Genomic DNA, 27,343 nt, shown 5'->3' with positions numbered 1-27,343 from the left:
TGAAATATGGAATGATTTAGAGCATTTGGCAGAACTGCATTAAAGTATGACTCTGGGTAATTAAAAGCAGCCTGGAGCCATGTGGGTCTCCCTTCCCAGCCAATTCCTGGAAGGATTGCTGCTTCACCCTTCGAGGAGGCAGCAGTACATACACACACACACACACCCCTGATTGTCTTGGCATTTCCTTGCTTGGAGAGCTGGAAACTGAATATTTTTAAGGATATTATGTACTTGGATGTGCCTGAGACACAGCCAGAGCCGTGCTCTGGAGTATCTGCATTGCCTGATAGGCAGCAGGTTGGTCCAAACACGTTCACCAGGAGCTGTGGCACCCTGTGGGGCTCCCCTGTTGGTATCAGGAGAGTGTTAAGTGGGGGTCTCACCTCAGCACCTCCCCACCAGCATGGCTGCCACGGGGGACAAGAGTTCAGATGGGTGAGGAAAAGCTCCATTTTCAATCCCCAATTCTGTCTGTTCACAAATTACACCAAATCCAAGGTTCCCACGTTACATCAGGTCATCCTTCCTGCATTGTGTATGAAAACCAGCCAATCTACCCCCAACAGAAATAATGTGCCTCTAAAAAACAACTGAAAACCAGAGATATCACCCCATTTTTCTGTTGGGAAGCACTGCTCAGAACACCTTCTGGGTGTTATAAACATGATAAATACCATATGCAATGGAAACATCCTGTGGATAAGGCTATTGTGTATTCCTTTGTGATCTTTTCCTCTGTGTTTTATCAGCCTGTCTGCATGTGGAAAGATAGAAAACTGACAAGGATATGCCAGTCAGAACTCTAAAAGTCCCCTACCACAGCCTGGGTGTGAATATTCAGAAAAGAATCAATGCCATTTCTGTGCCAAAAGACTCCTGGGGATATCACCCAAATGTATCAATTGTCTCGTGGTCTTCCCTTTGCCCAGACACTTGTCAGCAGTTCTCCATTTCATCTGATATTGCTTACATGTACTCAAATTAAACACAGATTGTAGGTAGGGGGTATGCCCTGGGTGAGTTTCTGGGAGGAAAACAAAAGCATTGTAAATCACTATGAAAACAACCCAGAAGTGATGGCACTTTCTATCATGCTATTAGGCTCATGGAGAAACAACTCCTCTAACCAATGGCAGGGCAAGAAACCACATATAAAAGATGTTTGAACCACTAGATATTGGACCTCACTTTAATTCTATTTTGAGGTCTTTTTGTACTGCCTTTGCCATGTAGCACAGTTTGTAACTGAGATTATTTTGGATTTCCCTAGTGCCTTAAGACAAGAGAAGGGAGAATATCTAATGCAGGTCATGCTACAAGCAAACACAAAAACTCAGTACATGGGAATTAAAGAGAACTATCTCTATCAAGCCAGGATGGCAACTGCTCTTCTTCAGACTGCTTCTTCTCCTAAGACTGCTGGCTCTAAACTCCATAAACAGCATTTCCCAGTCTTGAAATTCATCTCCCAGCACTTGGAGCAGAGAAGGAACTCTGCAAGAGCAGAAGCTCTTACCTTTAATAAGAGGAAAAAAATATTACTTTTTCATTTTAATTTTGTGGATAACATGGACAACACAGTTATCAGCTTGCTTTTCCTAGTGGCCAGGATTTGCAAGACTCACAGTGCAGAGTGACTTTTGGCATCAGCAATGTCCATCTCAGCCACCATGGGAAGAGCTCAGGCCCATGCACCCAAGGCAGCTCAAGCTCTCTCTGGACATTACACTATTTAATCACTTCCAAAATCAGGGTGGTCTGAAAAATTATGGGGACTTCCCCAACTTTCCTTCTTTCTTCCCTCTCTCTGGGAGCATGTTGCCTGAGAGATGGATCAAAACAAGTCCCCATAGCAAACATCATGTGAACAAGCCCTTCTCTGGTAGGCAGAGACCTTTAGTACATGTGGCAATTTCTCTGTGTCTTGTGCCCTTGTGGTGCTGTGAAGTGTCACTGATGGACACCTGCTTGAGAGCATCAGGGAAGAGACAGGCTGGGACCAGGAGATGAGCTGCTGCCCACAGATGGACTCAGGCACTCTCCCAATCCATGCATACAGGAGTTGCTAAAATACAAATAATTCTGAAACTATTTCCTCTACTTCCACAGAGGAAGAATGAAATTTAATTTCATTTTTTTGTGTTGCACAGTAGTGGCAAGGCCATTTATGCAATTACACTGCTTTCCTTATCTAGTTTCCTTTCCAGCCACTCGCCACTCCAAAGTCTTCCAGGTGTCCCAGTCAGGTCATTAGTCTTACAGCAGCCATGGTGCCACCAGAGAAGATCCAAACACAAAAATGTTAAACAGATATTTGTAGATTGCAAGGCTAACCCACTAATTACCTTGCTTTTTATTTGGGACACTGACCACTCTCATAAAAGCTCTATTATTACCCAGATAAAACTCTGGAGGTCTCTCAGAAGGCAAGTCCATTCATCTAAATCAGTTGAGGTAACAATATGGTTGTGGCTCTGCTGCTTGAGTGAGAGATTTAATAAAAGGTATAATCTTTCCCTGCAATCTCTGATCTTAACTGAAGTTATTGGACTCCTTAATTTCCAAGGAGTTTATTCAGTGCTCTCACTATTGCTCACATTGGACTGACACTGACATCAGTCCCTTGTTTTGATGCATTTTGCAACTCTCATGGACACATAAAGGAGGAGGCCAAAATAACACATTTCCTTACCAACCTATTGATAAAACCAGTTCAAGCTCCTCTGAATAATAACCACAAGTGTTGCTAGAGATTTCTATTGTCCTTATCAACAGCAGACTCAAGTCACTTCTCATGTAATCCCTTGTGTGCAAAGGAACAAGGTCCTCTTTATGAGATCACACAAGCCTGCACAAGGCCAGAAGAAGAAATTACAGCTCCTAGATTTGCACTAAAATGGTGAAACTCTCTAGGGGGGCTAGATTTCAATCCCAACGGGCTGCATCATCCCTTGATTTCAGAAACAACCTTGTGGAAACCCCTGCAACAACGAGCTGGAGTAAAGCAAGAGATCTGCAAACATCACTAAAGGGCTGAGACAAAAAGTCAAGATGAAGTCACATTAGTATTTGCCTCTGCAAACATGGAGGCCAAAATGCAAATTCCTAAAGAAACAATGGCAGGAGCTATCATTACATTCTGAAATGGCCAGAACAAGTGCCTAAGTGAATTTATGAGATTGTGGGGTTATGGAACTATGAAAGTGGTATTTGGCTCTTAGCCCAGACTGCAAGGGACTTAAAAATGCAACTGGAATTAGCTTACAGCAAAAGCAGCAGGCCTAGGATGAGGAAAGTATTATACTCAACAAGATGTGCCTTGGTTCTGACCTCTTTTCATCACACACCATGGGGCTTTCCAAAAATTAAAAGCATTTTACCATGATGCAAAAGGCAGGTGGCACATCCCAATGCATCAAAAAGTTCCTGCACATCTCTTTGCTCTCTCTTACATCATCAGACACATTTGATGGAAGGAGAAAAAGGAGCCAGTGTTTTCCTCATTCCACCCCTTCAGCAGCCCAGACAAGGCTGCCTACATGCAAGGAGCACTGCAGACAGAAGAGGCCAAGCAGAAGGACAACATGTCAGCAGGTTTTGGGTTACCTGCTCCATGGTCTGCTCAAGCACACCCTGCAGAAGGGACCTCTTACTTGGAGTAGTATTACAACAGGCAAAGACACTCATCCATCATGGGATTTTCTCACATTCTGTCTGAGCATCCTAGACTGCAAATACAAATTATCCATTGCAATTGCACATGCTTCTAGCACCAAAGTCTCTCTTAAAGTGTCCATCCCAGAAAAATATCAAGAACAGGATTCCAAGACTTTCAGAGTATGGGATTTGTCTGTAAACAGAAAATTTCATCATTCCTTTATTCCAAACTCCTCTGGCCTGCTGTTGTTTAAGTTGTCTCTGAATGCAGCTGATCCAACATCTGGAGGCAGATGACTTTCATCTATTATCTATTATCACCTATGACTTTCATCCCAGCTGCCTTCTGCTCTGAATGTCTCAACATTTCCACCTCTCCTCTCTGACTTAACAAAATATCCATGGTGTATTTTAAGTAACAATTTAAGTAACAGCAGCTAATGAGACCCCTGACTCCTCACTACAGTCTGAACCTCATCAGACAACCCTTCCCTCTCTGTCCAAGCTCTTCCCAACTCAACACCATCACAGAACCCCACTTTGGATGTACCCAGGCTCCCAAAGAGGCTCTTTTTGAAAAACTTCAGAATAATTCCATGAAGCTGGCACACACCAGAGATTTCAGCTTAGGAGCCAGCACGGGGCAGCTCGGCCGAACACATTTGGAAATGGAAATTGTTCACACTGTGACGGGATGTGAGCAGACATGGTGACAAGTGGAAAGCCACCAGTACCTGTAACAAGGCAGAGAGAGGAGGGAAACACTGGGACGAGCTGAGGAGCAAACTCCTAAATTGCAGCAGGCAGAAATGTCATCCCTTTCCCAGGCTGGGGCAGGCGGGCGCCGGGAGCCGGTGCTCGGCTGGGCAAACACAGATGCAGCAGCTGAATGGGAGCACAGTCAGCCCCAACTATTTTTAACTGGTGCAGAGGAAGCTTTTACTTTTCATTATGACGGAGAGACAAAGTGTCCATCAGTTGTGCTAAATTTGTTCACTGGATGGGTGGGGGCTGAAGCCTGTAAAGCCCCCGGCCCCTGTCTGTGGGAGCAGCAGCTCTAATCCCCCCCCAGTCTGCTCACATCTGCACGGGTCAAAGAGTGCAACAGCTGAAATGCACTTTTGATACATATGCTGAGGGTTGCCCTAACTTACCCTGAGGGTATCTGCCTGGTGATTTCCATTAAAGCTGATCAGTGAGATCCACTTCTGGCATAAACGAGCACCAGCCCATCAAGATCCCCTACATTTAGCTCAGCATGACAAAATAAACAGGGCAGAGGCAGCACAAGCAGAAACTGGCAGTTGGATCTGGTGGTCCCTCAATGCCACTTTGCTCCCCTGGACAAAAATCTGTGGAGTTGGCAGCAACAGCACCTTTTCTTGCCAAGTATGTTGTTTGTGCCACTGGGGAGCAGGGAGGGTGGGAGGGAGGAGGCAGGGCTCTCCACCTCCCCCTTCTTGCCCAGACAGGGTTATAGCTCTGCAACTGAATTGTAGGATAATTAATTTTCTCTTAAACATCAATTTCTGCTGCTGTATTGCAACACACATGTATTTGAACAGCACCATTCCACACTCCCTCCTCAAAATACCAGCAGCAAAAAAAACACTTGCTCATGGGGCATCCCAAGGAGAGGAGCTGTGTCTCTGGCCAGATGGTCACACAGCAGCTCAAACTTTGTATGCTGGCATTCAGCCAGGTGGTGAAAGGAGAAGGCTCAGCCAGCTACTGAATTCCCTGCATCCATCTCCCAAACAAGCACTCACACATCTGCTGTCATACATAAACATCATGCCCTGGGTGAATCCACAGAAGACACAAGCAATGACACCTGTCCTGTCAGTCCTGACCTAGAGAGGTGATTAAAAGGTTCTCAGCTACCAGGGGAAACCACCAGCCTCAGGATACAAGGTTTGGCACTAAGCCAGCTCTACAAGTTCCTCTTTTGCTAAAGTATATGCATATCCAGAACATGCACACACATGATAACAGGTTGCTCCTCTGCCAAATATGCATTTATTAAAATCCTGCATTTATTATATACACTACAATCCCATAAAGGGGCTCAGAAGCCACCAACAGTGGGCATCTTTGGACTTTCCATGTGTTCTTATGAGAGGCTTGCCTAAAGGGTAAACTGCTTTCTGTGGCCTTCCTTGAAAGGAAAAAGAGACATTTCATCTGTCTTGTTCAGAAGTAAGTGCTGGCATCACCCAGAGGAACCCTGCCCTCATCACTCACATGAAACATGCCCTCAAGACTCTTCTTCCCCAGCTGCAACAAAGGCAGCTCAGGGCAATTAGCTCAGTAGACATTTATGCTCTTATGTGGAGTCAGGCAAGAATAATCCTTTACAGTCTGTCATGGTCCAGGCACTGCTCTTGCTACGTGAGATGAACACTGAAGCTCAAAAGCAAATCTCTGTTCCTGAACATTTCAGCTGAAATTTAAAAATGAGGTCTAGAGATAGCAAACCCAGGAATGATCTGGGTGGGGGAGGACAGGATCATAAGTAATACTATTTTCAACCTATTGCTCATGAGCAAGTTGATACCAAGCTTTGCTCAGGTCTATGGGAAGCTAAAGAGGTTAACACAGAGGTCAGCTTTGGAAACAGTTTAATATTTCCTCACCAGTGTGTTCCTTTGCTAGTGATAATACCCAAGGAACAGGAAAATCAGGGACCTGCTGCTCTGCATTCATATACATATGTTCACAAAGGACATGGGAATGCCTGTGCCCACTTTGAAATCAAGCACTGGAAAGCAAACAAACCCCTTACCCGATTGTCCTCTTGAATCTCCCAGTCACTGGAAAAGCTCAACACGTGCTGTGCCTGCGAGCAGTTGGAAAACTGGAAAAGGCTGGCAAACATCCTTCTGTTCTCCTGGGTATCAGGGAAAATTGCCTCCTGGAAGTTGACTCCATGTGGCAGGAGGATGTAGTTCTCATCCATTCTGGAACACAGATTGCAAGGGCAGCCCACTGTGAGAATGAACAGCACTCTCTCTCCTGCAGAAGTCACCTGTCATACTTCAGCCTGGCTCAACAGGAAGTCACACAGACTTGAGCCAGCAAGTGGCTCTCAGCTCCCCTGGCATGTCAGTCACTAAAATGACAATTTCCACCACAAGGACTGGATCAATCATCAGCAGTAAGGACCAAACAGGCTCCTTCCACCCTGCAGACACCTATGAAACCACATGAAGGAGGCAAATCTGTATTTTGGGCCATGGTTTCTACCAAATTTGCATCACTTTTCCCTTGAGCCCAGAGTTTAAGTACTCCTTCAAGCAGTCAATAAATAACTTGTGTCAATAAAGTGTGTTTAAAGATCTTGCTGCAGACTTGCTAGACAGCATCAAAATGAGTTTTGTTATGCATCCAGTGCAAGAATATACTAAGTATTTCAAAACAAGCCACTGCAAATGCTCTTGAATTGAAAGGTCACAGAGATGGCTGTGTTCCCACATTGTGGTTTATTTTCTTATTCTTTCGATGAGCCCAAAGTCAGGGCTTGGCTGGGACTCGGGAGAGTCGATGGAAAGCTATCGGGTGAGTATTTGGGGATGGATTTTAAACTCCCATGCCAAACTTCGGCAAACAACCGCTGGCTGTTCCAGCTCTGTGACCGTCCCGCCGCAAAAAACAAAAGCAGCAGCACCCACGAGCTACTCAACAGCAGCTCCCCGTGCGTGTGCTGGCCGACAGTGCTGGAGTACTCCGGGAGTTTGGTGTTTGGGTTTTTTTTCCCCTATAAACTGTGGGTGGAAGCGCAGGGGCGAAGGCGCTGCGCGGAGAGCGGCAGCGGGGCGGAGATGCCCCGGAGCCGGGATGCGACATCCCAACCCCTCCCCGGACCCCGCTGCCCCGCGACTCACCGGAGGAAGAAGAAATAAGCGTAGCCCTGCATGACGGTGTGCGAGTGGCAGGAGAAGTAGCCGAGGCCGGTGAGGTTGAGGCGGGAGCCGGCGGGCACCTCCAGCATGCTGCCCCACGCCTGGTCGCACAGCAGCTCGATCTCGGCCGAGTAGAAGAGGTCCCCCGCTCCCTGCTGGGGGCCGCCGGGGGGGCCCCTCTGCCAGGGCAGGTAGTTGTAGGCGCCGTAGGGGTCGGGGTGCAGCGCCAGCACCCGCGCGTACACGATGATCGCGGCCAGCTCGGCCCGGCAGCCCTCGCTGAGCGGCCGCCACTCGGCCGGCAGCTGGCAGCCCCCGGCACCGCCCGCCCGGCCCGCCAGCACCAGCGCCAGCACCAGCACCAGCGCCGGCACCGGCACCGGCACCGGCACCGGCACCGGCACCGGCACCGGCACCGGCACCGGCAGCGCCGGCATCGCGGGCGGCTCCGGGCCGGGGGTCGCGGCGCTGCAGCGGGGCAGGACGGCCCGGAGGCGCTGCGGGCTGCCCCGGAGGCTGCGGGGACCGGGGCTGGGAGGGAGCGATGAGAAGGGGTCGGGGGTGCAAAGGAGCGGCAGGGAGCAGCGGAGGGTGCCTGCGGCAGATGCCCAGAGGGCGCAGAGCCGAGCAGGCAGCGGGGAGAAGGGGCGAAGATGCGGAGGGCCGAGGAGCAGGGGGTGTCCGGGGACAGAGATGCGAGGAGCAGAGATGCAAAGGGGAGGGATGGGAAAAGGCAGAGATGCGAAGGGGGCAGAGAGGCAAAGGGGAGGGATGTAAGTGAGAGAGGTGCAAAGGGGGAGGTGAAAAGGGAGGGTTACAAAGGGGAGGGATGCAAAGGCAGAGTTGCGAAGAGGAGGAATGCAGAGGGAAGAGGTGGACAGGACGGAGACTGCAAAGAGGGAAGATGCAGAAGAGCAGAGATGGGAAAGGCAGGCACACTCCGGGGTGGAGGCAGCTGCTGCCAGACACTCCCTGGACTCGGGGTGAGCACTTGGTGGCACCCAGGTCTTTGGAAGCTGCAGGTGTGGCTCGTAGGGTTTTGGAAGTGCAAGGGAGCCAGTGGATCAAGGGGCTGTGCACAGTTCCCTAGGAAAGAAAATCTTGGGAAACTTAAGATGTGTTTATGTAGAAACTTGTAACTCTAGTCATCCACTTCTCCCACTTCAAATGAGCCTGGAGAAAAACTTGCAGATTTAGGAGACCAGCTCTTCCTAGCAGCCTGCAACCATTTTCCAAAATACATCTGGTGAGCAAGGTAAAAGTAAAAAGCCAAGTATCAATATATTTTGACTTCCCACTGCATCATCCTAGAACAGTCTGATGCAGCTTAGGGCTCCTTCAGCTTTTTGGCAGAGAGCTCAAAGACTGACCCTCTCTCCACATACAGACTGCTGTGGAGCTTCTCCCAAGGATCCCTGGGGGCCTTGCACCATTCACAGCCTCCAACAGCCTCTTTCTATTTCAGTATTCTCCTTTTCCCACATCTGATCTCACTCGAATAATAGTCAGGAATGGGCATGGGATGCTTAAAATCTTTTGGATTTTTTTTCTGTATGAATATCATGGAGACACAGTCACAGTTAAATCTCTCCCTGGCTGTAAAAGTTAATCAAAGTCTGGTATCATGTCCTGGCTGGTTCCTTTAATCTCACCCTGCATCTGTTTCCATCTGCCTCTCCAGTCCTCTACAAGGACTAGGAAGTCTTGGAAGCAGAAGGTGCCTCTTTGTTCCATGTGCTTGCTGCACCTGGTAAAGGAGGATCCTTGTGCAGGACTGGGGTTCCAAATAATGTGCCAAATAATGAATCATCAGCTGAATAATGCTGAGTCAACTCTATAATAGTGAGATGAAACATCTTCAGTGACAAGTGTCTTCCTCTGGAATAGTGTAATCAGTCTCATCTCTGTGCTGAAGAGTCTAACAATATCTCATGATGACAAGATGCTACAATATACTTCATAGCTTTATGCATGAACAGCAAAGTTGGTTCTTGCTAAAAGATAAACAGATTTTGATTATTTTTTCCCTAAAAAAAATCAGAATTACAGAGTTTTTCTAATTTTTTTCCCTGTTTCTCGAAGACCAATGAATTACTTCCAACTTTCAGGAAAAAAGTTTAAAATACCATTTTGAATTTTTTTAAGAGAATACCTTCAAGAAATCCCAAAAGACCAACCAGCTCAGTATTTCTTTAATGTTAACCACTAGGAAAAACTGCTTTTTGCTTTGGAACCTGAAGGGACAAAACTGTGGTAGAGATGGTTTCAGAGCCTCTTCAGTAGGTTTTAGATAAATAAATAAAAAATAAAGAGTAAAACAAAGAATTGAGGTTGATATTGACTTCAGATAAAGCTGAGGCAGTTCTGGAGTCATTTTGTGCAATCCAGTGTAAGTGGAGGCTTTGATTTGAACCTCAGGTTTCTATTGAGAAATGGTGTCTTGAGATATTGGTAAAGAATAGAGAGAAGTGCTGCAAGTGGTGGGAGAAATGTTCAGCCCATCCAAGGTGGTCTCTACATTTCAGTCCATGTCTTTCCAAGTGGTATGAGTGGTGTCAGAGCCCAGAAGCTTCATCCATGCAAATCTTGTGTTCAATGTGGGTAGCAACATTCTAGTGTTTTATTACTTCAGTGCCACTGCTTTGCAGGCAGAGCTCCAAGGTTGGTTTTGTCCCAGGAACCAAATTCTCAGCTTGTGTAAAATAAAGTTTCTATTTTCTCTGTGTATACATACAAGATTGGTATCTTCTGGGTAGAAAAGCCTCACATTTAACCTTCACTTCTGCTTACTGTGTGTTGCAAGTAAATAATGGTCAACTGTCCTCAAGCCACTTTGGAAATAACTGATGTAAGCTGCGATTGATCTCTTCTGCTGCTCCTCACATTTCATTTAGCCACCACATAGCATAACATAACATAATTTAGGGAGGGAGGACAGGGTGAGAAAGGACAGGCAGCTCACAAGCAAAATATGGAAGTGTTTCCTTAATGCTACTATTAATAGCCTAAACTGCTTATATTTGATTAGGGTGCTTGAATCAGTGAGACAGCTCAGAAAACACAACAGCATTTGCTGGCACACTCTGGTTCTGGCTTATGCTCTCCAAATTGCTTTTTGGTGGTGATTACCAGAGTGTGGATGCAAATAATTAATGTTCTGTGGAATTTCTCTGTCATTGTGCAGAGTGGTCGTGTCAGCATTTTGAGGATATAGCAGGCATCCATGGAGTTGATTTCAGAGCTGAATGAGCTGAAGGGAGTCTTAGCCATAACTGTGGAAGAGACACAGTAGGTCTGCAAGTCTGCACATAAAAATACCTCTCCCTTGGATGTGCCTGATTTCCTTGGTCTCCTTCATTCATGTTTGCTGGTGTTGTACCCACTGTCACTGTAAGGGCTTGGGCTGGTTCATCTTCTCTCCTGCCCTCTGTGACATGTCCCCAACTGAGACCTTTCCCTGTCAGGAGTCTCTGGAGATTTATTAGTGTGTAACCTTTCATTGCCATATCAATAAGCTGATCCTTTTGCTGTTCAGTTCATTAGCAACTCAGAAGGGTGTTTAGGTAAAGAGTTTAAACCAACTACATTCAGTGATTAATGTGATTTTGTTCTTAAATTTCTCTCCACATCAGCACCATCAATTTTCTTCTCCCTTCATTTCTGAGGTAGTGAAAAGCAAAAGGAGCATCTGAATCCATTCCAGGAGTCCTTTCTCTTCCAGCTCTAGATAACAAGGAATTAGTGACATGAAGTAAGGATTTAAAGCCCTCCCTGGAGACTGCATCCTTCAGATCTGTGTTTGCTGTTTCTCTGCAGGCTTCCACTGGCTGATCTGAGATGTTCTTCAGTGCAGTGTGAATACTTTCGTACTGTGAACTCAGTGTGAGTCTGACAAGTGCTGTAGCCAAAACCAGCTAATCAGAGGAGCACCAAGAGAGCCAATTACTGCTCAGGCTGCACTTTCAGCCACTCATGCATGTGCCACAGTTATTCATTCACTTCCTCTGCTTAGATAGTCTTGTAGACTTTGAGACAGGCTCATAATTTTCCCAGGCAGAAGCTCTTCCTTTTTTTTCACACATTTTTATAGATATTTAAATCAAAGGTTTCTCCCCCTGGGCTATGTAATTTTCTTTGCTGTTTCTGTGGCAATGTGGGTGATTGAAACCCTTTAATAAAACATTGCTCTGCTCTGTCTCTCTTTGCCTCTGAAGTATTGACTGAGTTGAGCGTTAGTCCAGGTATCAAACAGGAGAGCACCATGCTCAATCTGGCTGCCTTTCTCATGGATGTAGGTGATCTGAAACCTCAGCCCAGCTGTCTTTTATTTATATATCTGCAGTGATTCCTTTGTAGTCCAGGGTACAAAATATCAAACCCAGATTTTTTCCCCCCGCCTACCGCTCTTTAAACTGGGTGACCTACAAAGATGAGTATTTGGCAGTGCTAGTGTCCCCACAGGAAGAGATGTTTTTGTTAGATTCTTCTATCTATGCTTCTCTAATTTGAGTCATTCTTCTCATAGTTTGACATTTGGTCCATTGTATTTAACTATTTTTGTACCAATACTGGACTGATTCCTATTAATAAAAAAAATTAAAAAAAAAAAAAAAATCACATTTCCTGGCCATAGTTCTTCATGGTTTTTTTTTTCCTTTGAAGAGTAATCATGACCAAGAAGAAACTGGACCTTTGGGAATCAGTTCAGAACACACAGTTTTCTCAAAGAGTTTGGAAATATTTATTTTATGCACAGCAGTAAAAAGACTCTCTGAATTCAAATAGAAAAGTGAGTAGAAGGATCAGGTAGTTGGTAAATATGGATATCTTTGGCTGTACCTTCACTGTCTCTTTCTGCCCTCTCTTGTCCCCTTTGGCCTTTACCTTTTCCCTTGTCTATCTTCACAGAACCATAGAATGGGTTGGGTTGGAAGGGACCTTAAAGATTCCCTAGATCCACCCCTCTGTCATGGGCAGGAACACCTTACACTAGACCAGGTTGCTCAAAGTCCCATCCAACCTGATGCTGAACATTCTAAGGGATGGGACACCCACAACTTCTCTGGGCAGCCGATTCATCAGCCTGCCTCATCACCTCTCAGTAAAGAGTTTCTTCCTAATATCTGATATAAACCTACTCTCAGTTTGAAACCCATCTCCCTTCTCCATTCTGCCCTCACTATGGTCACTGAGTCCTGCTCTCCTTTGCCCTGATCTCTGACAAACCTCACCAATCCAAATGCAGTTTCCTTTGGATCTGGACCTCTGTCCTGTTAGCTGTGTTCTCCTACTGAAACTCCCATCTCAGCCTGGCTCCCTGACATCTGATACCCATCTCAGACCCACCATGTCCGAAGGGGAACAGTTTTTCTCTCATCCATCACTTGGACTTACAACCTGGATGACATCCTCACTTTAGACTTCTCTCTCTATTCTCAAGGTTGTGTCAACACTTTTCCTGTAGTCTCTCCCAGACATTCTCCCTTTCCTGCCATTCACAAAACAAAGATGCTTTTTTTGTCTCATGCTGGAGTCCTGCAGCATCTTTTCCTGGGCAAACCCAGCCTTGGCCCACCACTGCCCATCTAATTTATTGCCACATCCAGTACTTTTCCAGCTCATCATGACTGAGCATCTTTACCTCCCATCTTTTTCCTGGATTCCCTTGGCTACCTGCCTCCTCCACCCTCTGTTTACAGAAGAGCTCTGAGGCAAGGGCTTCCTCAGATCCACATTTCTGCAGCAGCTGGTTCATGAGCCATGACTGCAGGCCCAAGAACAAGAATAGCAACAACGTGCAAGCTGATTCCAGCCCAAGTCAGCAGAGGCCTGAAGTTGCTGCACTCATAAGTCTGTTCATAAATCAGTGTCAAATGTGCTGTCTGAGCATAACTCCCAGTAGACATCTGCATAACACATACCACTGACACAACCAGTGATGGGAAAGATATCCAAACACAGCATTCCCACAGCTGGGGAGAAAGGAATAAAGATGTCCAATTCCCCTGTCCCTGAAGTGAACCCTGGCTCAGGTAAAGGCACTTTTTAAGCATCAGAGGTTTTAAAGGCAGAGGGATTGTTAGAAAAGTCTAGTCTGTTTACAATGATGATGTCACCCAGGGACTCCTGTGTCATGATCATTACTGAATTTAGAAGAAGAAAGTGGGAGACACACAATTCTCACTTTAAAATCTCAGGTTCTGGAGAAGACAGGTCATTCCTTGGTCAGTCATTCCAATGCTAAAATCTTATGCTTTTTCTCCTTCTGGATCTAACTGGCTTCCGATTCCATTTATAGGTTCATGCCATGCTGTTGTCTGCTACAAAAAACCTCTCTTAATAGAAATTCTCACCCAGCTTTGGCATTTATAATCCAATAATCAAGTACTCCCTTGAATACATCGAACACACTTTCATTTACTTGGTGACAAGATGACTGGACATTACTGTAGCTTGATTGCCCCAGACTTTTTTTAACATTCTCTTCTTCAGCAGACACCAGAGATGAACTCAGGATTATAAAGCCTGGTCTCCAAAGAGCCAGGGAGAGAGAAGCACTACCACATCTATTTGGTTTTCTGTTCTTTTATCCAAGAACCACATTTGTTCTGCTAGTCAACATTACACAAGTATAGAACAATTTTCATTAGTCACTCCTGAAGAAAAATTGTATTGGCAAAGTACAACCTGCCCTTCAATCCAAGATTCACTTATCAAGTGAAGGTAATTCTGGCCTGGTTTTGGGCCAGGGTAATAATCCTTCCAGCACCCAGTCACTCACAGTGGTTCTCTTCAGCTGCAGGATCACAGGAGAGTGATGAAGAAAAGTGATGCTTACATATCTAAGTCCTAATGTAACAGTCATACTGTAGGACTTTGGCTTCTTGTCTGGAAATAAAAAAATAGAGATGTGAAATGTTCTGTCTTTGTTCAAGCTTTCTGGATTTATGTCTTGTTCCTCCTATGTTTCCTGAGAGTTTCATTTTCTTCAGTTTTTGAATCACAGCTGGAGGTAACATGTTCGACACAGTTTTCTTCTAAAGTGAATTCAATGCTCTAAGTGTAACATTTCTGGGGCAGACTTTTCTCTGTGTCCCCAGCAGAAGAGAAGCAGAACACAGCAGAGCTGTAGAAGGGGTTGCCTTTCAAAAGGGCCAAGATGCTCCCAAACAAAGCCCACTCTGTGAGTGCAGAGAAGATGTGCAGGTAGATCCAGCAGAGACAGGTCATCAGAGACAACAAGTGTCCCTGTGCAGCCTTTCTTCCTTCATCACACAGAAAGCAGCACCTGCCCTCAGAGGGTCTTGTGTAGAGCCCAAGTGGAAATGAGAATAATTCCTCTTACATTACATTCCTCTTACAGCAATGGGCATTTGTGTACAGGAGGCTGCCCAGCCCCAGCTTGGGATGATCCCATGTAGATGAACATCTCTTCTTGCAGTTTGGCTGGACAGAACAAAAAGGGGAAAAAGGCATCTTCTAATGAGAGACCTTGTCACCATGTATGGTTAATGCAATTGAACTCACTCTCTGCTCAGTTTTTACAACTGGGTTCTTACTCTGATGAGTTAATTCCCTTTGACATCCTTTCTGTCCCTCCCCTGTTTTCATTGAGTCTAAAATAACCCAACTGTCCATCTTGCTTATGGAATTACTGAACTTTCGAGAGAACACAAAGTGCTCTCCCACAAGGATTTGGGATTAAACCTCTCTTGTTTATGTTAAACATTACATCTTAATTCTTCCACTGCTGGAGGGCAAATGAGTCCCCACAACCCCAAAGAAACCTGCTTTCAAGCCTATAGCAGAGGTCAGTGTGATTTGTTTCTCATTATAAATGTTCTTTCCAGTAAAGTTGTCTCATGGTATATGACAGTTCTATTACAAAACAACTCTATATCATTTAAAGCATTTTTATTTAAAATATTTTTCATTATCAACCAAGAGATGCTTTATTTTCAGTGCAAATTCTCTTCTCTCAAACTGCACTAATCAGTGTAGTACCTGATTATTTTTCATGGGGTGGGGGAATAAAAACAGCTGCTTCCCATCCCATGTCTCATTCAACCCCCAAAGAGCTCTGGATTTGGAGTGGGGAATCCCACTGAAGGTGGCACTTCCTTGAATGGGGTCTGACTTAAATCTCCTGGCTCTGGGGCTGTGTGTGACTCCTGGACAGATGTGCATGCACATCTGGAGGGGGAGACTTGTGGCAAAGAGAGACAAGGCAGCAGAGATCACTGAGTGACAGATTACTGTAGACCACCACAGGGTTAGAAGTGCCCCTGCACCCCAGGAACCCTCACAGATGAAGGGGTAGGAAATAATGAGGGATGAGGCAGACACAGGGATGCAGAGCCCAGGAGAAAGCTGAAGACAGTGGGGGAAAGGCAGAGGAAGCGGTAGAAAGAGACTTTAGGAAGCAAGAAAAGGGAAATACCTTGTCAAGGAAAATTTTAAGCAAAGAAGGAGCAAGTGAAGGAATTAAGTTAACTAATTGAACAGTATATGGTAAAACTAGAGAAATAAGGACAAGAAAGGAAGGAAAAGAGAACAATGAGAACCCTAAGCTGTTTGTTTTTGGTTTTTTTTACATGACCACTGGCTGGAGATGTCCAGTACAAAACAAACCCCATTAGAGAAACCTGTACATCCCCACAGGAGTTATCAGACCATCTGTAACAGCAGCTTTCACTCTCACACTGGCCAGCTCGCATTGGCTGTTGTCCTGCTGAAAGCTGGGTTTAGCCTGAGTGTCATGCCCTGCCTTATGCCTCTCTCAGCTGCTCCCTGTGCTCCTGACCCTTCTGGAGCCAGAGAGCTGCTGTGCCTGCCCCATCACAGCCCCACCATCATCCCCAAACCACCTTTCTTCTCATGGGCATCCTGCACTTACTTCAATTCCTGGGCCATTTTAAATGAAGTACCAAGAGGAGAGAGGTGAGTTTTCTTGTCTGGGGTGACAATTGCAGGGTCTTAACCTTCCCACCCACTTCCAGCAACACTCACATGAGATGTGCCTACTCCCCATGAACCACCTATTCCCCAACCACCAGCCAGCAAATTTCTCACTTGAACTGCTGCCGAGAGGGCATCAAAGCACCTAGAAAAAAACTCACTAAATGGGTCAAGGCCCTGCTCTATTAGCATATAGGCTTTGTATTTTTCTGCCTTAAGTAGGTCTTGTACCTCTCTGCCATGTTATCAAATAGAGCTCTATCCACAGAGCAGCTGACATGAAAGCACGTCCTTCCACCAATGAGCAGGAGGTTTCTTTGGATCTTAGAAATTACCCTTTAAAAAGGATAAAAAGACTACACTTAACCTGGTGAGTTAACCCAAGCATGTGGCCAAGGCAGTGAAATGGGCTCTGATCCAGCTCCCTCACTGAGAATCCTCCTCTTCTGATGGCAATCAGCTGGTTTGGTGCTGAGCACAACTGTCCTCCTGACTCAGAAGAATTTCTTTCCTCTGCAGCTGGGTCAGCAATGCCACCAATATTCATGAAGGATTCGCTTGAATGCTTGTGAGGAGAACAATGCTGCTGATGAGCTCCTATTGGTAATTTAGTCCTGCTCCCAAATTCCTTGGCAATAAGATGGTCACACACACCATCAGAATTGCAAATTTGCAAAGAAGGAAGCAACAGCTCCAGAACCTGCCTCTGCTGAAACTCACCCACACAACTGCTGATGACCCAGTGGCAGAGACTGATGAACAGGGACCCTTGCATTTGCACACACACAGCAGCCAGTGCAAGGCTGGCTAATTCACATCATATGTCAAGGCCAGGACAGCTGTCCCCTGGCCACCATTTCAGGGGCTGGTGACACATGTACAAAACAGGTGCTGTTGAAGCCCGTGAAGGCTACAAAGTGCAGCAGCCAAAGCAAATGATTTGCTGGATTATATGATCTGTCAGCAGAGCTGCCTGGCTTCTCCATGGATTGCATTAATTGTTTGGGCTGAAATATCACATTTTATATGCTTATCTTGGGTGGGATTTCTATAGAAAAGATTTCAATGCTCTCTTCACAGGGCAGTCTAAAGAGTAAGTAGACTCTTTTTTTCATGTGTAGGAGGCTTTTTTTTCTATGACTAGAGGCAAGACTTTCAAATCTGGCTGAAACATGAGGATGGAGAAGGAGATTGACTAGAAGGATAAGATTTGGGGACAAAAATGCCAAGCCTGGTAGGTCACATGGGTACCAGCTTCTTCATAAAGGGATTGTGAATTCACATCCATTAACTTGTTTGCAGCACTCAGATAACACGGAGACAAGCACCACAGGAAAGTCCATCCAGGTGTTAATAGTTCTGCCTCCCAAACCCTTACAGATTCAGGGATGGGATTTCAGGGCATTTGCACGCTGAGCAGGGAAGATAAAACATAAGTGCTCACCAGGAGGGCACATTCCAAACTGCTGCTCATGGCTCAGCGCCCTGCAGAGACAGCAGGAGTTCTTGTGCTACTGAAGATTTGCCATTACTCATTTGCATCTACGTGCACGTAGCGCTGGGACAGAGAGAGAGACCTCTGCTCATCCCATCTCCAGCGCAACAGTTACAGAACCGCTTTTTGCAGGTACCCTGCTGAAAACCTTGCTGTACAGAGGCTTGGTGGAGCTGGACACAGGCAAAACTGAGGTCCTGAAGCACTTAGAAGTGGCACTCGTAATGTAGACAGCCCAAAGAAGCTGCACATCTTACTTGGAGAACCAATCCATAGCAGGAATTTCTGGGAATAAGGACAAAAAGTCACTTGCTGATAGATTTCCCATTGTAGTCCTCTATCCTCTCACCATGAGTTTGCTGCTGAGTTCATCTCTGAGCCCTGTCTGCTACACAGGTGATAACAACCACAGGAGGAGGGGAAACAGCTCTTCCACAGAGGTGCATGTTAATCTCTAGCTTGGATTAAATATATCTCAGCTGCTAGAAACAGCTGTGAAAGATTTTTTTTTTTTTCCTTTGCTGTTTCTAAGTGTGATGCGTTCCGCCTCTTCACCATCCCCTCATGAAGGGGAAAGAAAACCTTGGATAAAAGCCTTGCTCCGGGGCAAGAAAAGATCCAAACTGCAGTTTTGCATAAATCTGTCACTTTGATTCCCCTGAGAACAACTGGAAATGTGAAAAATGGCTAAGTAAAGCAAGCACAGGTGTTAACTCCTCTTTTTCTAATTGTGTGGAGAAAAAAAAGGGAGTTGTGAGTAGCCCCCCGAACACCGCGTCTTTTACTCAGCTTTATGCTTCATAAGATCTTCCATAACTATCTCTGTTAGATATCTTTCACGAAAACTTGTTTCTAAACCAGAAAGGAAACGGGAAAACTGTCCCTCATTAGCATCTGCTGCAAAATCCACATTAACCTCTCTCCGCTGCTTCCGCTGTTTTATTCTATCTCTAGAACAATTTGTAGGGCTTTTCCCCCTCTCCGTCACTTTTAAACACGAATGGATCAAAGACTTTCTGAGTTTGGCTCATGCGTGGGAGGGCAGCCTCTGAGGACGCTCAGTGATGTTTCACCCCAGGGTCAGCTTTGCAGCCTGCATTAAACTCGGCTCTTTAACTTGCAACAAAGAAAGTCTGTTGTTACAAACACATTTTCTGTCCTCAATCCTTTCACCTCCAAACGCTTCTGAAACAAGTGGCCAGATTGTGCTCAGGCAAATTACGGCAGCTGCGGGGACTGAGTTCATCCTTGCTGGCGGTGCCCGGCTCGGTCCCAGCAGGACAGACAGCACCTCGGTGGCACCTGTATTTGGGGATGTGGCAGGGCCCCCCACACCAGCAGGAATGGCACAGGCACCTCCTGCTCTGCCTGGGGCTCCTCCTGCCCCCAGCCATTCCACGCACAGCCGGCTGGCTGCAGCCCAGCTCCACGCCCCTACCTTTGTCCCTTAATCTTCCATGCTTTCATTAAGCGGGAGGTGTTTTCGTTAAGGCTCCATTGTGCAGAAGGAAATTGCTTTTGCCACTGCAGTCCCAAGGGCTGCACATTTCTCAGGCAATTAGACCTTTATCAGGGTCAGCGGTGTAGAGATAAGGATTGCTGAATGTCTGTTGGCTTACACGGACTGACACAGACATATAGCTTAATTAATGGAAGTGAAATGCTTTGAAGTCCTTTCTATTCTTCTTTGGGGCAGCTTTTGTTTGTTTGTTTTGGGGTTTTTTTATGTTGTTGTTGTTTAGTTGTTTGTTTTAAAGCCTTACCCAGTTAATAGGTAAAAGTATATTTGGAGTAAATGCAGTGAAATTATTTAGGACTTTGTTGGGTGCCACTAGCCACCATGTCTAAGACTGGCAAGCTGCTCTCTCAGTCGTGATGGACTCGGTGACTGCTTCCCTCCTGTGACACTGTCAGGAGCACAACCTGATGGGAGTGGAGATCCCAGGCTGCTCACCACATTCTCACACCGAACCACAGCAGGACTCAGGGTGCTGAGCCAGGAGAGCCAGCTCTCTCTGACATTGGAGAAAGCTGCCCACACCAGGACATCTCTAATCCTACTCAGCTATAATCCAACAGTGTGTGCAAAGTGGTTTTACCCACCAAGGGGGTTTTGTATTGCAGTACTGTGCTGCTTGTGCTGGAAGCCAAGTTAATAGTAAGATTTGGCCAAGTTCTGCATAGGTTGAAACCTGATTTTTGAATCGGTTTCTGTCTGACAAAGAGCACGACTTTGGCATCTCCATCAGCAGCTTTGTTTTCCGGGCTCTTGCTCCCATTCCAGCAAACAAGGCACAGGTGGACTGTACTCAGACTGAGGATACCTGTGGGTCTTGTGAGCTGAGAGAAGAGCATTACACGGGGTTGAGTTTAAACAGATGAAAAGTGAGAATTTGGGGAATTTTGGCAGCCTGTACAATTAATTTGCAATAACAGAGGTAGGATTAATTCCACCATTGCTTTTCCTGAGGACATGCAGTCCAGGCTAATGCACAGCTCTGCCTATTGTGTGGTGACTGAGGGATCACACTCAATCACACCAAGAGTTGTGCTGTGATTAGAGTTCCTCATTTCAGTAACCTACCAACCCTTAATGAAATAAACAGGAGGCTGAAACTGATGTTTTAATGTGATTTAGGTTGGCTATTGAAACCAAACATTTTTGTGATCATCTCTCTTACATCCCTCTGAGATTGAAGAAACTTAATATAGACAAATGCAATCATATACAGAGACAATGAACAGATGATATGATTAATACTCCACAGTTTAGATCAAGCAAAAGATCTTTTTCTGCCCAATATCCAGAAACTAGAAGACAATTTCCCATAGGAATCCTTGGTTCTTAAGATCACTTCCCTCTTGGTTCATCTTTCCTTAAAGGCAGTTAAGAAAGTGATGAGTTCTGCATAGACTGGAAATTGCAGAATATTTTCTGAAAGAGAAATACATTGTAAGGCAGCAAAACCCAGCTGGCCCAGCAGGAGCTGGAGTCAGGACATCAGAGTGTAATTCTCTTTCCTGTCTCTATGATATTTTGGGCAAGTCACCAAAAGATGAATCTTAGTCCCACTGTACCCCAGATTCTCATTTTAAAATTACAGTGCTGAGGGGAAGAAGAGATCCTGGAGTATGATGATACCACAGTAAAAGGGACTACATGAACATAGCTCATGTTGCAGGAAAGACTACTAGCAAAAAATTTACAACCAGCAAATTGAGGAAAAGAAATACAGCAGTGAAACGTTCAGAACTGCTAACTGTGTGTTTAAAGGTTTGGGAAAATGCCTAGAGCTGTAAGGAGATGCCAGACAAATTAATTATGATAATAAAACTTCTGGGAAGAGGTAGAAATGCTGGAATGATCAAATCATGTGTAATTATGAAGAGTATTTTGTGTCCTCCTGGTAACAGAGAGCTGCAAGGAATGTGTTGCCTCCAGAAAAGTGAGGGGCCAGGATGTCACTCTTTCAGAAACAAAACAGACAAGAACTGAAAACGGAAAAAAAAAAAAAAAAAAGGAAGAAAAAGAAAACAAAAGCCAAACCAAACAAATGCCTCACAGGTCAATATGCAGCAGCCAGAACTTTGAAAAGGAGCCAAGGGAAATTCCCTGCAAACCTTCCCTTTGCTCACATAGGAATTCCTTGCCCCTAACCTTTGTTTGGGATCAGCTGAATCATGCTACATGGTCTTATTTTTCATTCCATCTGTACACCTCCAGGCTGCACACATCCAAGTGGCTCATAAGGGACAAACAAGCCTCTACTTTTCTTTCCTCTAGCCCTTGAGTTCATGGTTGGATATTCTTGTTCAACCTAGTGGTCTCTGCTGGACCCACCTTGGTCTCAAAGGATAATGGCAGCACCCACAAGACCAGAAGTGGTTGCTGCAGCTAAGAGCTGTGCAATTGCTCCTTCACTGACATATTTAATGACAATATTTGCTGGTCACTGCAAAAAGTTATTAATAAAAACCCAGCTCTGCTGGCAAGGTGGCAGCACAATTACCTAAATTCTCTATATAGACAGTTCAGGTCACTGATGACTGCTTAGGCTGAGCTCTTTCAAGAAGAAATAATTGCCTCCTGGGTTTCCCCTGGCTCTGCCAGTCTTTTCTGGATTTACACATAATGTCAAATGCTGCACAGAAAGCCAAAGGGCAAAGACAGATCTCAGAGAGGAGATACAGATAAGACCTATCCAGAAAAGCTTTAGTTTCATTTGCTTCTGAATATCACAATCTCTTCGTGCCACACCACTTGTGTTGCAGGCCATTGAAAAGAAATCATAAAAAACATATTGCAAGCCATGAAAATAAAAGGCTTTGATTTTGTTCTGTTTTGGGAGAAAGGCTACAAACTCTACCCTGCTGAAATGCAGCCCTAGCTGCACTTCTACAGGCTTCACCCAAATAACAAACTGGGAGATTGTGCCATCCCTTTAAAGGATGTTTTGATACACACTACTGGGATTCCCCCCTGCACCAGTTCATAATGTTTTCTTGATTCTTCCCCCTTAGAGAGATGACAGGCAGTTTTTGCTCCTTGCAGAAATGGCAGGCAATTCTCCATGGGATAACTTGGTGCATTACTCAGCTCATCCTCAACATGGCACCTAAGAGCACTGATGCAGTGAGTGCTCAGCACCACCCCAGAGTGCTGTCCTTGTGAATGCTCCCATCCCTTGGCAATATTTTAACACTTTTAAATCAGGCTCCTCACACTACTTAGGATTCAGAGCACTTTTCCTAGACACACTGCAAAAGGAACCCAGGAGATTCCCTAAAAGAAAGGAAAACTTTACATGGTATTTTTTATCTGTTGGCTCTGCAGTGATACTATCATGCATCTCCTGGATTGCTGACACCTTAATATTAATCCTCATTGAATTCCTTTGTCAGCTATATCCTGCTGTCTCAGAAATGATTTATGTCTTTACTGATATTCTGCCCCATTAAAACAAGACTATCCCTCAGAGAAGCCCCCTCTTCTCAATATTTATGAACAGGTTTAATCTAGAGATTCCCAAACCCAGTACTTTCAAAGAAGTCATAATGTAGGCAACTTTCATCCATAAACTGCAGAAGCCACCAGGGTGGTATGAGAATCTGATGTGACATCCTACTGCTCAATGGTTTACTGGGATTAAAAGACCCTGTCCCTTAGCACTGTGTAACTTCACCAGGGGTGTTAGGAATTCATTGCAGTCTTTTCCAGAAATGGCAGCATTTCAGTGAGGGGATGTTGTGGAGCATCACATTCTAGTGGGGTTCTCACCCTGCATTGTGAGAGTGTCCAAATGCCCTTCATAAACACTTTCTATAGTGTGTTTATTGCCTTTTTTTTTTCACTCCCCAAGTTAAAAGCTCACACTCTTATCTTTGTGTACTTTATACGATCAGCTCTCAATAAGTACATGATTTATGCTTTAGGATGAAGCCTGGAAATAGCACTCAGACCCCTGGAGAGATCATTCCTACAAACTAAAGATGCTTTCAAACTATTCTGCCTGATTGCATCCCAACACAGAATGATTCAAGAGAGCAATGCTTATTCACTTCTGTTCTGCCACTCCTTTGGTGAGAATCACGACAGCACAGCACAGGGGGGAGCCATCTGTTTGGCTTTTTTATTTTATTTTGGTGGTTTTATTCTGTTTTCCACCTCAGCCTACACCTAATTCTCAGATATATTAGCTCAAGCCAGGAGTAACTGCTCTAATTTCAAGTGAGATGGGGTTTACTCAGCTGGCTGCCTACTTTGCTCAATTATTAATGTTAGAGCACTATTGATTTTGCCTTCCTGAGCTTAGTGGTGAACAAGTGCTGAAAAATGGAAGTGGCAAGCACAGGAACAAGGAGAAAACAGCATATTCTTCCAACACAGTTCAGTCACCTGAAATCCAAGTGGTCCATGAAATACATTAATCTGTGTAAAATCATTCCCACAGAAGTTATTTTTTCTCTCTTGAATTCCTCTAGTGACATTCACTCATTCTTCTTTCCCAGGTTCAAGGATGAGATGTGTCTGGGGTAATGGTTTGGGCAAATGATACCTTTACAGGAGCTGGCTAGGAAGTTCTTGGAGATTTGGTGTGTAGAGATATCACACTGAAGAGTTTGCCAAAACTCTTACCAAAGGGATAAAACCAAAGTAATATATTAACCCAGCTCTCACTCTCAAACACAATCTTTCCCTGTTCAATCCCAAAATGTACTTTACTGGCTAGTCTCAGGCAGACCAAATCTTAGATGGCCCTTTGCTTTCAAAGAATAAAGAAGAGAAAATGCCTGTTAAGAAGTTCACCTTCCTGAGCTCTCCTGCCCCAGCCTTAAGTTCACATATCCCATACAAAAATCCTTCAGGATCCTAAAGCACCCTCCCATATTTTCTCTCTACACACTATTGCTGCCAAAACTCACCATGTCCAGCTGTGACCCCAATAGCACCTGTGCTCAGTTCAAATTTGGCCTTCACTACTGGGGCTCTTAAAGAGATTTGTACTAAATCCCCACCCAGAGCACAGCCTATTAAAAAAGGGATGGTTTCAAAAGGGAAAGTTATCAGGTCAAGGAAAAAAACCTCACAGAAACTAGAACGGGTTGTGTATAGGTCTATAGGTTTTTACTACAGCATCAGGGGAAGCTCAGACCCTACAGTGATGCACTATAGAAAAACAGAAGCTGTGATATAATTCAGCTAGGTACAAGACTGACTTTTCTTTCTCTTCAGCACCGAGTTGAGACCAGGTATCCTTTCTCCTTTGTACCCTCTAACCCAATGGCCAATCAGAAAAATCAGGTAGCTGGGGAAAAAGAGAGAAACAAGAAGAGATGGCTGCAAGTGAGAGTACTAATACCACACCAAGAGGGTGGCTGGGCACAGGCTCCCAAGGGAAGTGGTCACAACACCAAGCCTGTCTGAGTTCAATAAGTGCTTGAACAACACTCTCCAATACATGATGGGATTCTTGGGCTTGTCCTGTGTGAGGCCAGGAGCTGGACTTGATGATCCCTGTGGGTCCCTTTCAGCTCAGGATATTCTATGAATCTATGATAGGAATTACTGTAAAGAAACTGCCTGGGTTTCTGTCCAGGTCTGCATCATTAATTGTTCACCTTGAGGGAGTGAAGTAAATAAAAGTAACTACAAGTGTTTACCTCCTGTACACTAATCCAATAATCTACCCAAATAAAACAATATCCCTTTATATAAGACAGCAAAGAAACAAGTAAGTGAAAATAAGAGAAAAAATAAAACACATATAGAGCAAGCAGCAGCTTTGAGGCTACAACCTGTGTGTTAACAAGGTATTTTAATAGGCTGTTTCTCTGTCCTCACAGAACTCAGCATGTCTAGAAACACACTTTTTATAGCTGGCTTTCTATGACACCAGCTTGTTCCCATCTCTAAAACTAGCTTATTTCAGCTAGGATAATAATTGATAATTCTAAACCTGATTAAAAGGCCTGCTCTCTCATCTGCTTTGTTCCTTGGCTGGATGTGCCTTTAGGAAGCACCAGGGATTTACAGTGGTGGCTGTCTGTGGCATCCATCCCCTTCCCTACTTGCTATTATGTTGCCTGAATCAGGAAGCACAGGAGGGATAAAAATGTCTCTGTCTTGTGTTATTGCATCCCACAGGCCTCATGGGTCACACCTGTGAGATACTGACCTGCCCAGAGGTCCATGCCTTTCAGACAGCCCTGGGTCTGATAGCTACAGTGCTGCCTAGAGCACCCAAAGGCCAAGGACAGACAACATGTTAAGAAGGAGACACCTGAGAGAAATCACTTGCCACTGGGAATACCCACAGAGAAATCCAGTTTGAATCACCCCCAGCAGATCTGACAGGCAGAAACATGGATTCAACCATCTGACATCTGGGTACCAGTCTGCATCTCATCAGGCAGCTTGGTTTCTGCATGTCTCTCCCTTTAATATCCAGGTATTTCTTCACGTGGAGAAAACAGATGGTCCCTGTGCTGCCTGGCTCTACCATGAGGAACTTATGAATTGCCAAAGCCATTTTTTATATTATTGGAAATGCTGAGATGGGTTGGGAATCCATTATGAGTACTGAGAAGTTATATTTTCTCAGTGAAGAGTGTAATGGGACGAGAGAAACGTGCTCTGCTATTTGTCTGCAGAGTAATTTCTGTGTGCTTCATCCCTCAGAAGGGAAAGTAGGAGCTTGGTAGCTCAGGAGCCAAGTCCTGTGCTCAGAGATGAAAAGCAAATCCCTCCTGAAGTTCCCATGCCAGCTGCAGCCAGGCTGTGTGGTCACAAAAGACAAAGAGGAAGGCATTTGTTCCATGGCACAATGTAGAGCCTTAGTGCCAGGGCACCTGAATAAAAAATGAGGTGGCTTATGCCATGCCTTGTTATACACATTGTCATACACAAACCCTAAATTAAGGCATTTATCTCCATGTGGGGAATTCACCATGCACGTGTGTCCCTAAGAGATGAGTTACATGCCCAATGTCAAATGGTCTTGCAAGTCATGGGTCCTTTAATTTAATTACCAGTACTGAAAATGCAAATCAAAGTTCTGATAATGAAAACAAGGCAAGTGACTGACTCAAAATCCTTAACTTTCTAAGCCAAGATGTCCCTTTAGAGCTGAAAAAATTACAGAAATGACTGCCACAATAAGTAGCTTAACTTTTTTTCTGAAGATATGAAGTATCCAACTAAGAAAGACTTTAGTTGCAGTAATTACTTGACTTTAATAAAATAAGTATATGTATTAAGTGTATTTCATCAGAGTAAACTAATTTTTATTCATACCACTGGAAGTAATAATAAGAGTTAACAAATCAGAAGCATTGTTTTGTGTCCTAAGAAGCTTTAGAAGCACTAAGGAATTAAGGATTTGCTAATAAAAAGTGGTGAATAAACAAAAACCACAGAATGATTTTAAGAAGCTTGAATAAGCTGGACAAATCAATGCAAGATAAATGAGAATCCAGAGAAATCTGATTTATTTTAAAAATCCCTAAAAAGAATCATGCATCATAGCCTGGGTGGAATGAAATCACTGTGTCTTTTTTCCAGACCTGAACAGATGTGCCCAAGATGCAGATTCCACCTCAAGAGAGGCCATTTTTTGGGAAATTCAGGACAGCTATAGGTTGTGATTCTAGCAAAGGTGTGTCATGCAAAGAAGTGGATTTCAGTGATAAGGATAAAACCAGGATGAGAGAAAACTGACAGAAGATGACCAGAATACAAATATACAGCTACAGGATCCTAACATTTTTCTCCAGTTCTACTTCTTGATGCTACTTGAAATTGCAATAAATAAACAAAACCCTGCTGCTT

General features: G+C 44.7%; 1 protein-coding gene and 1 long non-coding RNA gene across 2 annotated transcripts in view; one reads left to right on the top strand and one right to left on the bottom strand.

The window, feature by feature from the left end:
* CCDC3 (coiled-coil domain containing 3) overlaps positions 1-8,330 on the bottom strand; it is a 35,122-nt gene extending 26,792 nt beyond the window's left edge. The window contains exons 1-2 of the mRNA XM_079303605.1: positions 7,545-8,330; positions 6,446-6,620 (exon numbers count right to left, since the gene is read on the bottom strand). Coding sequence (XP_079159731.1) covers positions 6,446-6,620; positions 7,545-7,999 — 630 coding nt within the window. The 5' untranslated portion in view covers positions 8,000-8,330. The remainder of the gene's footprint in view (positions 1-6,445; positions 6,621-7,544) is intronic.
* On the top strand, positions 7,647-11,759 carry LOC306801007. Its single transcript, XR_013773959.1, has 2 exons — positions 7,647-7,753; positions 11,379-11,759. It is a non-coding gene; the product is annotated as an uncharacterized lncRNA (long non-coding RNA).
* The last annotated feature ends 15,584 nt before the right edge of the window (positions 11,760-27,343 follow it).

Source organism: Erithacus rubecula, assembly GCF_903797595.1.
Source record: "Erithacus rubecula genome assembly, chromosome: 4".
Taxonomy (NCBI): domain Eukaryota; kingdom Metazoa; phylum Chordata; class Aves; order Passeriformes; family Muscicapidae; genus Erithacus; species Erithacus rubecula.
Note: the sequence above shows the minus strand (reverse complement) of the source record. Positions and strands in the feature narration are given on the sequence as shown.